Below are 16,834 nucleotides of genomic sequence, written 5' to 3'. Positions count from 1 at the left end.
CATCAACTGTATTAGAGATCTAATGCATTATAAAGAAGAACCGATATATTTTTCTCTCTTGTAATACACAGTAACTGATTTTTTCCATATTTGCTGTTGTCCGACTCAAAAAGCTAATATTTTTTCTCTCTTGTAATACACAGTCTTCTCTTTTTTTTTCTCTAATTTTCTTTCGATTAATCTCAGAATTTCTAACACTTGAGAGAGAAAGTAGATGCTCCTTTTCCTATTACTTTATATATATAATAGATTAGAGACAACAAGTCAAGGCATAGAACAAGTACAAATAATAAAACAATAATCAGAATGGTCATATAACGTATATATATTATGTAAAATAAATCCATTACACATAAAATCGACAGCACTAATAATACAATCCTGCATTCTCTTGAATTGTCGAGGAAAACCTAAACTGTGAATACAAGACTGATCGGCAGCATTCGTTATATGCATTCAGCGAAGAGGACAGCAACGTTGGTATGGTGAGGCGAACAGGCCGAATTGAGGAAGATCCATTGCACGCCCTCCCATGAGCTGCAAGTTGGGTCGTAAGAGAACCCATGAGTAATGGAGGTCGAAAAATGAACATAATTAGCGTGCACTGATCGTAAAATGTACGGCTAGAACGACCAAAAAAGGGAAGAACAAGGGGACGATAAATTTCTTCTGGTTTGTACAATAGTTACTATTGTTTTCAACCACAATATGATCCTTTAAATAGGGTCAACCAGGAATACTAATAAATATATGTTTTCGTTAAATATCTTTTAAGATTAGTCTGTGCGTATATATAGGCTCTACTGTCGACGGCAAGAACCACAGTAACTGTCTATGTTAAAAGCTATAAAATGGTGTAAAAATGTGTTCATGGGAAACTGTATGTTGCGGAATCAAATGGAGTATAGTTTTTAGGTATACGCAAAAAAGAGATAAAGTAGTATCGTGGTGTTTGCTATTCTGTTGAGAAATGGGCCATATAAATAATGTTAATTAACACATTTCAATAAATTAATAAGGTGATGAAATTCTTGAATATTAGAAATTGGGCTTGCAGAAACCTTTTACTCCTTTGGATCAGAAATCTCTTTTGGAACAGAGTTGTCGCCCTGGAAACCGCAGGCGAAAGATTAGTTGACAGGGTTGGTTTATATTACCAATGTACAACAGGAAACATGAAATTGCACACCTCTAGTTTAACTTCACCAGGATCTTGAATACATTCCCTGTCATCCCAGTCTTTCGGCTGCAAGAAAAGACAATTATAAGAGAAGCTTTTGTTAAAATTTCTCAGGATACCATCTCTTTCAATTATGCAGTTCAAACCCAGAATTTTTCTGCATTGGCTTTTTTAGGAGGGAGAATGTCCCAGTAAATAAGGTAAAAATCACATGGCAAACATATTATAGAAATTTTCGCCTTAACAAAATTAGTTAAAAAGGTTATTTTAATATCAACGTATCCTAAAGGAACTAACGAGTTCGGTAGCTACATCTAAAGTATAAGTTTAGAGCTTCTGGCTTAGTTGTTTGCAAAAAGAAGAATATCCTCATCTATATTCATATAGAATATCTTTGTACGAAGAGAATAAGAAACCTCAAATACAGTTAACTAACTTTCCTGTTTACGTTTTGAGATGGCGTGCTACAACGGTCATGGTTTTTCAACATTGATAATTCGATCATTAGAAAGACTCTTGGAACAAATAAACAACACACATGTAAGTAACAGAACTCTCAAACATTTAGTAATATCAGTAAACTAAAGAAAGATGCTTACTCATTAACAGATAAATGAAGCGGGAGGTGCGACATACATAGCTACTTTGTAAACAGGACTCTTTCTGGGCCAAACATACGCACATACAATGTGAGCAGCAAAAACACGAGCATACAGATAGGGAAGCAGCAGCAATACAATTTGTTGCTCTTTTACCTGATCAGGCTGATCACCTCGTAACATCTTACTATCCATAATATCTGAATAAACATCATCAAACTCAGTAATAAATCCACCGGCCGCCGCGCCGCGCTGCAGTAGAGCACCAGAACATCACGGCAGTAAGAAAGAATAAACTCGAAAATAAAGCAGTGCAACATAATAAAGAAATACTTTAGGCTAAGAAGGGTAAAGAAGTGCAAAGGAATAGTTAATCTCACCGGTGATGAAAAGGATGCAAATGTTTTATCCACTGCCTTTAGGCAGCCTGCCATGTACAAGAGATGAACTGTTTACGTAAGACAATCCAATAAAGGCAGGGAAAAAGAATGTTTAATCTATACAAACCTAGACTAAAGTACAGCACTGTAAAATAATATGCATAACTTACCGCTTGACAGAAGATGATCCATGGTAACGACAACCAGCGAGTGCTTTCTTGTGGGAAAAAAGATTATCTAACACCATATACAACGGTTCGTCCAGTACAAACTGATACCACATCTTTGATGTAACTGCATGAAATCGAATAAAACCTGCAAAATGAATGTAAGATTACCTCAACTTCCTTCAAGGACTATAATATTACAGCTAGTAGTTTTGATGTTCGCCTGAGTGGCAACTGTAACAAACCTTTTTTGACAAAGAAACTGCAGGCATGCTTGGACAGATATACAGATACCCTGATATACAAACAGATGATTGCTCTTTAAAACGAAGGAACGGCATTTTTCTCGAATGGGAGATTCTATAAAATAAAGAGCAATCCATAGAAAAATCAGGCTCTCATTTAAATCGACAGTACCAATTCTATATCTAAAAGCAGAGGGAGTTTGAAACGGCGAGCATCTTTGGTGACCACGCCGGGAGCGACGCGGCGCGGGCAAAACAACCGGCTCAGCCGCCAGCAGAAGACACCGGCGGAGCAAACGGCGATGCGACCGGACGAAACAGCCGCGTCGACTGCGACGGAGCAAACTCGCAGATTTGGCGCACCCGCCGCCCAGAGACAATCCGGCACAGCAGCAGCCGAACGGGGTCCGTCGTCGCAACCTCCGCCGAGGCAAGATCCGGGACTACAGCGCGTACATGTGCGCCGGTGTTAAAGATAATCCTGTGCTGATTATATTTTCCTAAGTTTAGATTATTTTCCTATTTTGGATTAGCGTGTTTCTCCTGCCTTGTTTAGTGATTGTTTGGTGATTTCTAACAGCCGGGACGGCCCCGCGCGACAGCACTGTAAGACCGTCATTGCTGGTAGGCACATGCAACTGGGCCGGGCATACCTCAGGACAAGCGAGCAGGCCGGCACCAAGATGGCGCAGCGAGCTCCGCCGGCCGAGCCCCCAACAGAAGACGGTGTCGTCATCGGCGCTGATGGCACCGGCCGCAACCGACGCCTCGACCGCGCCGTGCGAAGCTAGTCTATCTGGCCCATCCCCCGCGGGCAAACCAGCCGGTCGACCGGCAACCGGCCGGGGCCAACCATGGCGACGTCCGGCGAGGCAACATCCGCAGCGAGAGCACCTGCGCAGACCAAGACGAAGACGACAAATGGAAGGCTCGCGCGGAGGAAAACGAAAAAAGAACGGGGCGCACCTGCAGCGACGACGAAACCGACGGCCGAGCGGGGAGGACCGCGCCGACGCAATGTGCAGAAGCGAGGAAGAAGGCCTGCAAAAAGCAAGGCACAGCATTGAGAGAAGAAGAACATGACCAAAACAAAACTTCCCGCAGCAAACAAGATCGTAGAGTTGGTCAGCCGGACGGACCCATCGCGGAGCAGACGAAGAGCGGTGAAAGAAAAGCAGACGAGCAAATGCAAGCAGCAAGCTTCGAAAAGAACCGAAGAAAAGAGCCGAGAGAAGAAAGAGCGACGGCGGAGGCCAGAAAAAGGCGAGACCACCGAGGGGAAACCGAGAGCGCACCCGAGCGAGAGCTCGACATGCATCAACCGAGACCGACGATAGGGCCGAGCCCGTGAGGAGGGCCACCTAGCAGCGAGCGCAAGGAACCGCGCAGAACGTAAAAAAAAGCCACCACAGTCAGACACGGCGAGGAGGCAGGCTCTCCCCTCTCCCCAGCACGCAGCGAGCAGACCGAGGAAAGGAAAACCAAAAAACGGAACTGCTCACCCACTACCGCCGCACTATTTATTTCCTACGTGGCATGGCTCAGCGGCCGCGCATGCTGCGCCGCTTCTATATTACTAAGGCTTATTCGATTTATAGGAAAGGAAAAACGTCCCGTACAATAGGAAAAGTACAGGAAGAAAAAAAAATATATGCGTAAAACAGAGTATTATAGGCTGTGGGCTTATTCGAATTGTAGGATTGTAAAACAAAGGAATGAAAAAAAATAGAAATATCACAATTTTAATTAGTGCAATTACAGTTAAAGCATGCACCTAGCTGTCAGATTAGGCTTAGCCGATTGAGCACCACTTATTAATAGAGCTGAAATCATGTTTTTTTTCATCGGTCTTCGTGCACACGAATTGAAACATGAGGTTGGAGGGGATTTTTGTCTTCATGTACTTTTCTTCTAGTAACCGTAACAAAGGAAATATTTCTTTGATATTTCTATGATTAATTTGGGTGAGCCGAATGAAAGGATAGGAAACATTTCCTATCTGCAGTCTTCTTCTAGAAATCTTTCAAAATACCTTGATCCGAATAAGCCCTAATTTATTAAAAATTACAGTATTATATATAGCTCGTCCTCTCACCCTGTTACTTAAGAAAGTGGCTTTCAGTTGGACCGTTAAGGCTCAGACAGCCTTTGAAGCTTTGAAATATGCCATGGCTCATACACCTGTCCTGGCACTACCGGATTTTTCCCAATCATTTGTATTGGAAACTGATGCTTGCACTTATGGAGTGGGTGCTGTACTGAGTCAAAATGGTTACCCTATTGCTTTCTACACTAAGACTTGGGATGACCAATCAAAAACTGTCCATCTATGAGAAGCAGTTTTTGGCTATAATGATGGCGGTTAGCAAATGGTGTTGTTATCTTCAGAGAGGCCCTTTTATCATTCGCACTGATCATCAGTCTCTATGTCATTTGGATGATCAAGTTTTGGGTACTGAGTTGTAGCAAAAGGCTATGACTCGATTAATGGGCTTACAATACAGTTTTCAATACAAGAAGGGAGCTGACAATGTGGTCGCGGATGCTTTTTCTCGTTGTACAGAGCGGGCTGAAGTCAGTGCCATTTCCATGCCTTATCCAGTGTGGATTCAGGAAGTCCTCAACTCGTACAATAATGATTCTCAAGCTCCGCAATTATTGGCAGAACTAGCAATTTACTCTCCCAATGCAGTAGAGTACTGTTTGTCCCAGGGATTAACTCGATTGAATGGTAAAATATGGATCGGTGCTAATGCCGGATTACAAACCAAGTTGATCACATCGTTTCATGCTTCTCCAATGGGTGGTCATTTTAGAATGTCTGCTACTTATCAGCGGCTTAAAAGATTGTTTTATTGGGTTGGAATGAAGTCCGATGTAGCTCAATTGGTGAAACAATGCCAAGTGTGTTAGCAAGCCAGACATGAAACGTGCAAGCTCCCTGGATTGCATGTTCCTCTACCCATCCCAAGTGAAGCATGGCATGACATCTCCATGGATTTTATTGAGGGTTTGCCTAAATCTGATGGACTTGATTCTATTCGGGTTGTGGTGGATCCATTTACAAAATTTGCTCATTTCATTCCACTTCGCCATCCATTTACTGTTGTTCAAGTTGGCCATGCGATGCATAAAGCTGTGTTTAAAACTCATGGGATCCCTCGGTCCATTGTCTCTGACCGTGATAGAGTGTATTCACCAGTAAGTTCTGGACAGAGTTGTTTGCGGTATGGGACACTCCGTTTCAAATGAGTATAGCTTATCACCCACAAACGGAACATGTGAACCAATATGTGGAATGGATTGTATAGAGTGTATAGAGTGTGGGAACACCTAAATGGATGGCAACGGAACGGGTAGAAAGGTCTGTGTAGAGCGGGAGCACCTAAACACAGAAGCAGAAGAGAGGGGGATTGTATAGAGTGTGGGCAACGGAACATAAATAGGCAAAAAAGAGCACGGCACAACGGAATGGATAACAAAACACACATCAACAGACATATAACGGCTAATAGGTCAATAAAGAGGAACTACCACATCTATAGCAGAGCGAAAACGACAACCATGCATAATAAAGAAAACACAACATGCGTATCTAACGGCACCGTAGCATCCATAAATGTTAGAATCGGGGAACGAAAAAGCGCACAACCAGTAGATGTGTCACGGCAAATAAAAAGTACACGCAGCAATGCAGCACACCGTAAGGAGGGGCAAGGAAAAAAAAGGAGAAGTGTGATATACCTTGTAGGGAGCAAACCAAGCTCTAAACATGCAACGCACAGAAGAGGAGGAAAAACACCAGTGCACCAAGCGGCCACACCAGCAGCCAACCAACGCAGGAAAGCAAAGAAAGACAGTTGTAGTCAAAGAAACAGCTAGAAAGAAGAGAGGTGAGGAACTAACATTATTAGCAAAACACAACCAAAATACAGCAAAGTAATAGATGAAACATAGACGCATGGGAAAAAATACTGAAGCAAACCGACAAAGCATTACCTACGATCCGTCGACAGGCAGAGGCAGGCTCATGACCCCTTGTATGGGGAAAAAAGCGCATCCAAACCGTCTGGCCTGAAACAACATATAAAAAAGATCCATGAGCAGAGGCGAAAAACTCCAGTTTGGCAAGCACACAGAGAACATAATCCGGGAAGGGCACAGCAACCAGACGAAGATTACCAGCACATGGCAGGGAGGAAAATACAAATGCAGCGAGGACTCTAACAATGGAAACCAAAAAGGAGAAAAAGGATGGAGAGGGTGCGAGCAGCCAAGAGGGAAGCGTAAAAAAGAGAAACAGCGGAGGAGACCGTGGAACTGCTCGCTCTGTGTCATAAAAGAGAAGAACCCCCTCTAAAAGGTAAAGGATAATAACCTGGACTCTCTATAGCAGCACAAGCAAGAACCCACCAATAATCAATTGGCCACGTGGCATGTTATGCTAGGCAAGGACCACTTGGCAGAGAAGAAGGGTACAAAGGAATAAAGAGCATATATAGACACCAGACTCGCAACACAGGCCATGAGGCAGGGCGAACCAAACAACAATAATAAAGTGGGCATGCACCCTAAAGGCAGGCCTCACACAAAAAATAATACTATAACCCATGAAACATCGGCAACCATGTGGCACGGGGACCACAATGGAACCCACACGGCAGCAAGCAAAGTAGACGACGTCGATACGCACTCCCTCATGTGCCGCACTGAGGGCCCACAAAAGGGAGGCAGTGAAGCAAGGCCTCGGCACATCAGATGATCAGAGTCTGCCAGGACAAAAAAAACACCGTGGACCGGTAGAGCAGGCGCAGGGAAAAACCACCATAGCAACAAACCGGTCCCATGCAGCAGGCCACAAAAATGGAACACAAGGTGCACCGGTCCACGGGAGGAAGAAAATAAGTCAAAAGCGCACAGTGCGCAGAGTGGTAAAAAGTTGTATGACACAGGCGGCGACGCAACGTGGGTCCACTGATAGGACGCGCACGCACAGCCAAAGCAAGTGGGCCCATGGCAAGGCTGCCGAGCTGCACGCCCCTAGCGTACACCCACCCACGGCACAGGCCCACAGAACAGAGGAAGCAACGCATAGACCATGTCCTTGGAAGGTGCAGAGACGGCACAAACGAAGAAACCAAGTCCAGCAAAGGACGCACCACAGCCACACGATGGCCATCGAACAGCCCACAACAGCACGCAGCAAACGAATGCAAATCCAGCACAGCAAACCATCCGATGACGTGTCAAACAACCAAGCACTCCACGACAGAGCAGAGCTCTCCGGAAGAAGGCAATTTCCCGCTACTTTTAATAGTAGTAATGCTGGGGAACATGCATTGCACCTTGCAGTTCAATTCAAGCAAATTAAATAGCTAAGCTGAATCCTTAACAGCGTCATGTGGAAATCACTAAGCTGAATCATGTGGTCGCAAACAGTATACCATGATCCTTAACAGCGTCAGATGCAGCAAACAATATCACTAAGTTGAATCGCCTGCAAGCAGCACCAAGGAAGATGTTACTTTACACAAGAGATCTGTCACATTCTGTAATACAAAACATGAGTAATACTTTACTCATCGTGCTTGCCAACACCACCAGAACCGCCATGGAACATCTGGTAGCTCCCAAGCTCTGCTGTTGTCGTCTCTGCCACTTGTTCCAGCGCCTCGTCCATTTCGTGCTCCATAAATAGCCCAGTGTAGGCTCTGTCAATTCGTATCAGCCAGTTCATCTTACTGATTGTTACTCTCATTGTCCCTGGGAAATCGGCAGTAGGGGATCTGCACACGCTTAGTATCATCTTGAGCATTTGTGCGTATGTGTCCTTAGTAAGGTTGGCACTCTCGACAGCTCTATCAAAATCGTTGGCTTCCATGGAGTGGCTCTCGAGAGCATTTGTGCGTATGTGTCCTTAGTAAGGTCTGCAGGCTGAGATCAATAAAGCTCTCTAGTAGTTTTGCACCTTCAGCTCTCAGCTCTTTCAGGCCCGAGTTGTATATATCGCAAATTATGGAGTGAGTTTAATCGAGAAATTATGTGGGTATCTGTTTTAATTGTGGGAAGCTATATGGAATAGGACTTATTACTCATACATGAGAAGTTTGTCCATCGGGGAATTCAGGATTATTGAGCTTCTGAACTTCAACTTTGATCGCTTCCAGTACCTGAAATGATATTAATTGATAACATAGGTTACTTCAAAATTTTCTATTTCAGTACAGACTGACATCAGAATACGAAATATGAACTTTTCTTTTAGCACAAATGGAATTGGAATGTGTAACTGAAGACAAATAATAGATAGTTACTTGGAAATTTTAATGTATGCAAACAATCTGCTATGCTTGATAATGCTTTCTTTTACCTTTATAACTATTCGAACAAAACTTGCATTCATTAATAACACATTTCAACTACCCTTCAGTGTTATGGGTGCACATGGATGCAGAAAATTTAGTATCTCAGTCCAATTGCAGGAAAAGACTCAAGGATATGACAGCATTTACCTTTTTCAAAGAGCCATCGACTACTTCCTTGAGTTTATTGGCATAAAGTGGGCCTGAATAGGTCCTCAGATGTTTAAACAGATGTGCTACCATGCTTCTTTTCTCCATGGAAGCATCAGAGAGCATGCTCTCTAGCACTTCAAGATCAATGACAAGTAGGGCCAGATATTAATTGTGTAGTATATGACTATTGTATGAATTGACTATTCAACTTGGCTATGGACAATTTATAGCCAGCAGTTGGCTATACTATTGAACTTGCTCTTATTAATTCATTCAGGCATCATCCCTGTCCCAAAAACCTTAACTGCAGCAATGGTACTCAGTTTCAGAGTACCCCAATTACGCTGATAGAATCTACTAGGAGGGAAACTCTTGTGCCTTGCAGATTGTAAGTTGCCCTTAGCTGTTATTGCAAAATGGCCCTCACACAAACATCCAGCAACATGTACTCCTATGCAAGAATAATTACTGGGAACGTTTTCTTAAAGCAAAATCTGGCAAACTTCAAATATGCAACCCCAAAAAGCACAGCAGAACTACACTAATTGCAAGTCCTCACTTTAGACAAGTACATAGACTGTACCTGAGGTATGTATCAATCTTTTGTCATCCATCAGCAGATGCAACCTGCATTCTACATCTGACTAAGAACCCCTTTTCAGTTCCTGGGTAATCTCACTTCCTTGTTAAGTAATCATGTGAAGCTTGAGTTCCTACCAGTAGTCTCCACAGGAGCAAACCCCATCCTTGAAATGGTGGAACCTGCGTGAGTCTCTTACAATAATATCTCTGTTAACAATCTTTGATATCATCTTGATGACAGCATGGCAGTCTAGGCAGGCAGTCAGATTCTTCATGATCCTGATTGGTGCCCCAGGTGGGGTGTTAATCAGAGCAAATGCAATGGCCAATCTCTCACTGTGGTATTTTAACGACTCCAGCTTTAAGTCGTCATCAACCAGATGCAAGACACAGCTCGTGTTGGGCTTATAGCCTTGTTTGTCCATCTCTTTGTACAATCTCTCTAGCTCACCTTTAATCTCATCAATCACTGGGCTGGTTAGGTCATTTGAAGAAAAGCTGTATATCTTTTGCTTGATTTCAACCCAACTGACACCTGAATCTTTCCTAAGTCCTCTGTCTCGCATAATCTTCTTCACATGTGCAGCATCTTCCCACTGACCAGCTTTGGCATATATGTTGGACATTATAACATAGGGTGTTGCATCTGTCGGTTCCATAATGAACAGTTTATCAGCTGCCACTCTAGCTAAACCCTTGTTTCCATGAATCCGACATGAGTGAAGAATGGAGGTCCATATTATTGGATCATCCTTGAATGGCATGTCAACCAACATTTTCTGAACTTCAAAAAAATATCCTACTCGACCCAACGTATCTATAACACAAGAATAGTGTTCCTTCCAGGGTGATATGCTATAGTGGTGTTTCATCAGGCGAAAGTACTTCATGCATTCATCTGCAAGACCATTGTGACTGCATGCTGCTAGTATACTCAAGAAGGTGACTGGGTCTGGATTAAGACCACAATGAAGCATGCCTTCAAACATCGTAATGGCATTCTTTGCCTGTCCATATTGAGCGTAGGCTGAAATAACAGCATTCCATGAGATGGAATTCCTCTCGGGCATCTCATCAAATGTTCGTAGTGCCTCGTCCAAAGAGCCACACTTTGCATACATGTCAACAAGCGCACTCCCGCAGAATATGCTGGACTTATGGCCTGACCTTATGAGGTACGAATGCAATTGCCTTCCTAGCCCCATCATTGTGAGGCTTGAGGAAGCCTTGATTATGCTTGAAAACGTTGCCCTATCAGGCCTTAGACCAGCTCTTCTCATGTCAGAGAACAACTGCAGTGCTTCTTCATGCAGTCCATTCTGCACATACCCAGTGATCATTGCAGTCCATGAAATGGCAGATTTTTCACTTTTTTTAGAGAAGTTACTCTTTGCAGCATCGATCATGCCACATTTTGAGTACATATCAATCAGGGCATTGCCCAAAATATCCTGAGAAGCAAGGCCCAGAAGGAGCAACTGAGCATGTATTTGCTTCCCGATCTGCACGTGAGGAAGAGAACCAGCTAAACTTAGCATAGTAGCATAAGGCAATATCTGCCTGTCAAAACCCAGCTTCTGCATGTCCCTGAACAGCCGCAGCACCGTGGTGGCGCACTGGTTCCAAGCATAGGCTGCAATAGCCACATTATAGGAGACATTGTCCCGCACTGGCATCTCATCAAACAATCTCCTCATGTCGCCAAGGCAACCGCATTTGGAGTAGAAATCGAGCAACGAGTTGTTAACAAAGACGTTGAGCATTGATGTGGATCTAACCACGAGAGCGTGAAATTGACGCCCAAGGAGGAGACGATCCATACCTGCTGCCACTGCGAGAATGCTGGAGAAGGTGAAGTGGGTGCTGGTAAGACCGGCATGGCGCATATCAGAAAATAGCTGGAGCGCCTGGGCGTGCAGCCCCTCCTTGGAGCAGCCCATAATCATGGCGTTGTACGTGACAGAGTCCTTGTCCGGCATCTCGAGAAAGACTCTCCGGGCTGCAGAAAGGAGGTCGTGCTTGCAGTAGGCGTCCAGCAGCGTGTTGCAGACGAAAACATCGGTATGGAGGCCGAGCTTGATGGCAAAGGGATGGAGTGACGGGACAGCGCAGCCGGGAATGTTAAGAAGGGTGGAGAGGGCGACACGGTCGAGAGTGACGCCCTCCTGGAGCATGGCACGGAAGAGCGACAAGGCATCGGAGCTTGTGTCGGCGGCAGCATGCGCGCTCATCATGATAGTCCATGTGACGACGTCGCGATGAGGGGAGGAGAGGAAGAGATTCTGAGCGGCGGAGAGATCGCCAGACCTGGAATAGGCGGAGAGGAGGAGGTTGAGGGAGGAGATGTTCTTTTGGGGCATTTGGTCAAACACGGCGCGGGCGCGATGGAGGTGGCCGGAGGAGAGGAGGGAGCGAAAGGAGAAGTTGAGTCGGTAGGTGGGGACGTCGAAGCCCATCTTGACCATGTAAGCGTCGAGAGGCATGGCGGAGCGGGGGACGGCCGCCGCGGCATTGGCGACGATTTTGGAGTTCATGTCATGTGGCGGCCGTCCTCATGCCTCTGCTGCCTCTGGAGTCTGGACGTCGTCCTCTTCCTTAATTCTACTAGCGGGTGGGGCGCACACGCCGCTTGGGAGCAGCTCGACTACAAGCAAATGGAAGGGTAAATGCATGGCAGATGCGGTATGTAAATCAAAGGGAGTAAATAATGGGCCAAGGATAGTAAGTTCAGGAACCTCCCAGCACTTCGTATGAAATCGGCATACATCCGCCACTTCTTTGGGCCGTCATCAAAAAGAGTGTCAAATCGTCCACCTAAAGAAATCATTCATAAATATTTGTAAACAACATAGATTACACATGTAGTCCAGTAGTCCACACACAATGTAAAGTATTCATGAACCTTGGTTGACAATACATTTTGGAAAAAAAGAGCAGGTGTATTAATCGTACTAATGAGAAGACACCCAAATGCCCCTATGCCATCTTTGAAAACCCATCTACAGACGAGTATTTCTTTGACCTAGGAGGATTTTAAGTCAAACAAAATAAAAGGGCATGCATTAATTATGAGCCATGATGAAGACATCACTATGTGCCTAACTATATTCTTGCGATACTTGGTGAAGACTCTAGAAACACTCTTTCTAATTTATAAACAAGTAGAGTTAAGGTAACCAAAATATAAATGAAACAGCAGAAAAGTAGTATCATGATTCTTTCTCTTCAGGAGAAACGATACCAAGGTCTCTACTTTAATCATCGATATAACACAGCAAGGATGATAATGACCTTATAGCAGCAGCAGAAGCAGCTGCCGAAGTTCCTGTAGAGGACCCAACACCTACAGCTTGTCAATCTATAATCAGCTAATCATAAATTATGACATAAGGTTATGACTGAAGAATATGCTTTGAAAAACTCAAGAGCAGAACTGAAGTGCTCAATTGTACACCATGTCAATAAGACCAAAAGTAGGCTACATTCTTCCTTGTAATTTTGCCCCTCAGATCACAGTGATCGTAATCATCATCAAATGGAAAAGACTGGTTGGAAATACAGGAATTTTGGAAGCAGGGTAATTTGTCCTGTTCCCTTCTTTATCTGGGAGGACGTGGCAAAGCTCCCATCATCTACCTTATTTTTTCCCCGGAGCAATTGCAACAATGTCGACAATATCATATATCAAATAATAAACTAAGAGAGATGCCTGTGTATTTACCTTATTCATTTATGAACTTATCTATACTTGTTAAATACTTGATTAAGTCATAAGATACCTTCAGAAGTGTTGATGTAACCAGCGTGTGACAGATCCATCCTGTTACATTTGTTGGTAATTGTCATAGCATGTACTCCAGGTAATCATCTGAAACCGACCCTGAAATATGCCTATAGAGAACAACGTCGACTTTAGGTGTACATTCGACAAGAGTTGTGAAGTCCTGAATTTAACTGCAGAACCTTAAACAGCACTAATTCATTGAACCCTCTGGTTTTGACTTCATACAACTGAACGGCGAGGTGATTATTAAGTATTTTGACGGCCACATAGATATGGAAACATTCACCTGGAAACCCAGCCGGAAGTATAAAGTCCCTAATAGCCCGAGGAATAAAAGAATCTGCATCTTCTTTTCCCAACCTGTTTAGCAGAGATTCATGCTTGTCCGATTAAACCTGTACCTTAGAGTTGCCATCCAGTACATACCTATCCAACACATTCACCATACGATAAGAAATTTTAGCTACAATCCTGCAATCCAATATCTAAGACTCAAAGATGCAAGCTTTGATACATCAATTCTTTCAAGCAAAGTACAGGTATGCCAGGGAAAAAAATGGAAAATGAACAGCTGAGCAATCGGAGCTCAGAAGTGAACATACCTCTTGGAAATCCCATCCTGGTATCTCTCCACGAGCAAAGGCCTCGCTTTTCTCCAGAAGCACACAGATTTCCTTCAAGACAAGACGAGAGAGAGAGAGAGAGCGGGAAGGAAACGGAGGAAAGGAGCGGTGAGGCAGGAGCGTGGCTGGAGCCAGAGCCGTATGCGTCGGGCAGCTCCGACGTGCCAGTGCGCGTTGGTGGTGGAGAGCATGCTCCCTCGGGTGTACGGACCTGGCGGTGCTAGCTATCGCCAGCAAGTGGAATTGGAAGGGTAGCCCGCAAACTGCAGGGCATGCGAACAGAAGCAACAGGAAGCTGAACGAAGCAGAGCGAGAGAGTAAGGCAAGCAAGGCGACGGAGAAGAAAGCCGTAAGGCAGTAAATGCTGAGAAGAAAGCTGTAAGGCAGTAAATGCTGAGAGGACAGCAGGGGCAGGCGGGCCCACCGAGCAGACGAACGTGTCGACACCCGCAGCGACCGAACGAAGAGAACGAAAGCGAGAAGCGCAGAGACGAGTGGAATGAAATCCGATCGGATACCTATGCTGTTTCCGTTTCCATATTTTTTTCGGAACAAGAACCAGAATCAAAAATGAAACCGAAATCAGGTACTATCGAAAATAATAACAGATCGAATTCGGAGCGGACCGAATACGGTAACGAAAATTTAATGGAATATAAAAATAACTCAAAATGTGTATGCAAATCTTTTCTAAAACAATATATCAAACTTCTGAAAGTAACCAAGAGAACAACACATCATAAATTATAAAATACCACATCACGAGAAGAAACATTCATGACTTATATTATATGGTAGAATAAAATTGGACAGCACCTTATTTCACTTCTCATATTCATAGTCACAAAATAGAAGTAATAGAGTTTAGATGAGCTAGATGAATAGTAGTTACATATAAATAGAGTTTAGAGGAGCTACATTAACAGAACAGAAGTAATAGTTGTTACCTAGATTAATAGAGTTTGGTGTTTGGAGGAGTTTAGAGGACATAGCAAGCAGCAGCCAGCAAATGAGCAGCAGATCGGGGGCTGGCGGCGTCGGGGGCGTCGGCAGTCGGCTGGAGGCGGTGCTGGGGGCCGGCGGGCGGGGGCCAGCGGGCGGAGGGAGCTGGAGGCGGCGCCGGGGGCCGGGGGCGTCGTGGCCGGCGGCTGGAGGCGGCCCCGGGGCTGTCGGCGTCCGGGCGACGGGCGCCGGTGGCGGTGGCTGGATTAAGGCGGCGTCGGGGACCGGGGGTGGGAGGGGGCGGCGGAGGGAGGGGACGCCGGCGCCGTGGGTGGGAGGGCACGTCGCCTCGGTCGCTCGCTCTCGCCTATCTCTGTCGCACTTGCACGGCCGCCGCGCCGCACGGGACGGGCGCTCCAGAGGAGTCACGGAATCACGGGCGGCGGCTAGGGTTACGAGAAAATTGCAGTTTTGACTATCCAAACAGCGTGTTTCACAATTATAGGACACCAAACGTTGGTTTGTAAAAATAACCCTCAAAAACGATAGACACTTGATTCTCATGACATTAGAAGCTAATCTAATCCAAATACATGTATTTGATTAGCAAATTACCCATATTACCCTTATAACCTATTTCTTCCACCGTATGCCTCGTCGGTTCGTCGTTCGTCTTCTCCTGGGCGCTTCGTGGCTGCGCCGGCGGCCGGCCCTGGCCGCTTCCTGGGTACGCCGGCGGCGGCCAGCCCTGCCCGTCCCGTGGCCGCGCCGGCGGTGTCTGGCCCTGCCCGTTATTGTTTTCTGTTTTTCGATGGACAGGTTGCAAACATGATAATATTTCTGGTCGATAGTTACAATAGATCGGTTCCCGTTGTTTTGGAGATCCAATCTAAGGATCATCCATATGATCCAGCACACGATTCTCTCCTTTCTCTTATATCGGTTAACGATGATATGCATCAGTGGCACCTATTTCTCATATACAGACAGGCCAGGGCCAGCCAATGCCGGCTGTTCTACCTTCTGCATGGCCTCATGACGGCCAGGGTCGGTCGCTGCCAGGTGGTGCGCCTCCGCCACAAGACGGGCAGGGTCGGTCGCCGCCGGCAGGTGCGCCTCTGCCACGGGATGGCCAGGGTCGGCGTCCTCCGGCGTGGCCACGGGACGGCTAGGGTCGGCCTCCTCCGGCATGGCCACGGGACGGCTAGGGCCGGGCGCCGCCGGCGCGGCCATGAGATGGGCAAGGCTGGCCGTCGCCGGTGCGGCCAGGAAGCGGCCAGGGCCGCCCGCCGGCCGTGGCGCCATGGGCCTGGAGAAGAAGACAAACCGATGATATGCGCGTGACCTCTCGTCGTTGAAGATGAACCGACGAGGCGTACGGTGGGAGAAATAGGTGTAAGGGTAATATGGGTAGTTTGCTAATCAAATATATGTATTTGGATTAGATTAGCCCCTAATGTCATGAGAATCAAGTATTCAACGTTTTGAGGGTTATTTTTACGAACCCAACGTTTGGTGTCCTATAATTACGAAACGCGTCGTTTGGATTGTCAAAACTGCAATTTTCTCGTTACCAACACAGCAACACTGCCTCTACTCTGGAACTTTGGGCCGGTCTGGTTTTAATTAGAGCAAATTTTACGAAAGATAGTTTAACCAAATTGTTGTAAAACTACGTATCTAAATATATATATATATATATATACATACATATATATATATATATATGTTTTACAAGACTATATATTCAAATTTAATGCATTGCGTCACCAAGCGACGCAACAACGATACTCGCAAGCTTGGATTGTGGTCGCGTT

General features: G+C 45.3%; 2 protein-coding genes across 15 annotated transcripts; both read right to left on the bottom strand.

Moving 5' to 3' along the window:
* Positions 1–289: 289 nt before the first annotated feature.
* On the bottom strand, positions 290–6,910 carry LOC107304506 (calreticulin-3-like). 8 transcript variants are annotated; one of them, XR_005812373.1, is made up of 13 exons: positions 6,754–6,910; positions 6,571–6,645; positions 6,316–6,337; positions 3,538–3,612; positions 3,225–3,465; positions 2,572–2,621; positions 2,330–2,474; positions 2,160–2,206; positions 1,936–2,031; positions 1,780–1,843; positions 1,190–1,246; positions 1,062–1,109; positions 290–537 (listed from the first exon to the last, which is right to left on the bottom strand). XR_005812373.1 is itself a non-coding variant. In XM_015838891.2 (8 exons), the coding sequence occupies exons 3-7, from the start codon at positions 2,349–2,351 to the stop codon at positions 1,065–1,067; spliced, it is 288 nt and encodes a 95-aa protein (XP_015694377.1). In that variant the 5' UTR covers positions 2,352–2,474; positions 2,572–2,621; positions 2,744–3,218; the 3' UTR covers positions 291–537; positions 1,062–1,064. The 8 variants fall into 8 exon arrangements, 3 of the variants coding, with proteins under 3 accessions (XP_015694377.1, XP_040383066.1, XP_040383062.1); XR_001550613.2 differs by having other exon boundaries at positions 2,572–2,686; positions 3,225–3,612; XR_001550614.2 differs by having other exon boundaries at positions 3,225–3,612.
* A 948-nt stretch (positions 6,911–7,858) lies between these two features.
* Positions 7,859–15,120, bottom strand: LOC102720645 (putative pentatricopeptide repeat-containing protein At2g01510). Of its 7 annotated transcripts, XM_040521845.1 has the most exons (9): positions 15,023–15,120; positions 14,500–14,598; positions 14,055–14,370; positions 13,739–13,878; positions 13,448–13,559; positions 12,960–13,011; positions 12,404–12,482; positions 9,084–12,312; positions 7,859–8,741 (listed from the first exon to the last, which is right to left on the bottom strand). In XM_040521845.1, exon 8 carries the CDS (start codon positions 12,200–12,202, stop codon positions 9,800–9,802), a length of 2,403 nt encoding a protein of 800 aa, XP_040377779.1. In that variant the 5' UTR covers positions 12,203–12,312; positions 12,404–12,482; positions 12,960–13,011; positions 13,448–13,559; positions 13,739–13,878; positions 14,055–14,370; positions 14,500–14,598; positions 15,023–15,120; the 3' UTR covers positions 7,859–8,741; positions 9,084–9,799. The 7 variants fall into 7 exon arrangements, with proteins under 7 accessions (XP_040377779.1, XP_015699302.2, XP_015699305.2 ...); XM_015843816.2 differs by having other exon boundaries at positions 14,055–14,598; XM_015843819.2 differs by having other exon boundaries at positions 9,670–12,312; positions 14,055–14,598.
* Between the last annotated feature and the right edge of the window lie 1,714 nt (positions 15,121–16,834).

The sequence above is a fragment of the Oryza brachyantha genome, chromosome 1 (assembly GCF_000231095.2).
Source record: "Oryza brachyantha chromosome 1, ObraRS2, whole genome shotgun sequence".
In the NCBI taxonomy this organism is placed as follows: domain Eukaryota; kingdom Viridiplantae; phylum Streptophyta; class Magnoliopsida; order Poales; family Poaceae; genus Oryza; species Oryza brachyantha.
This window is presented reverse-complemented; position numbering and strand designations above follow the sequence as displayed.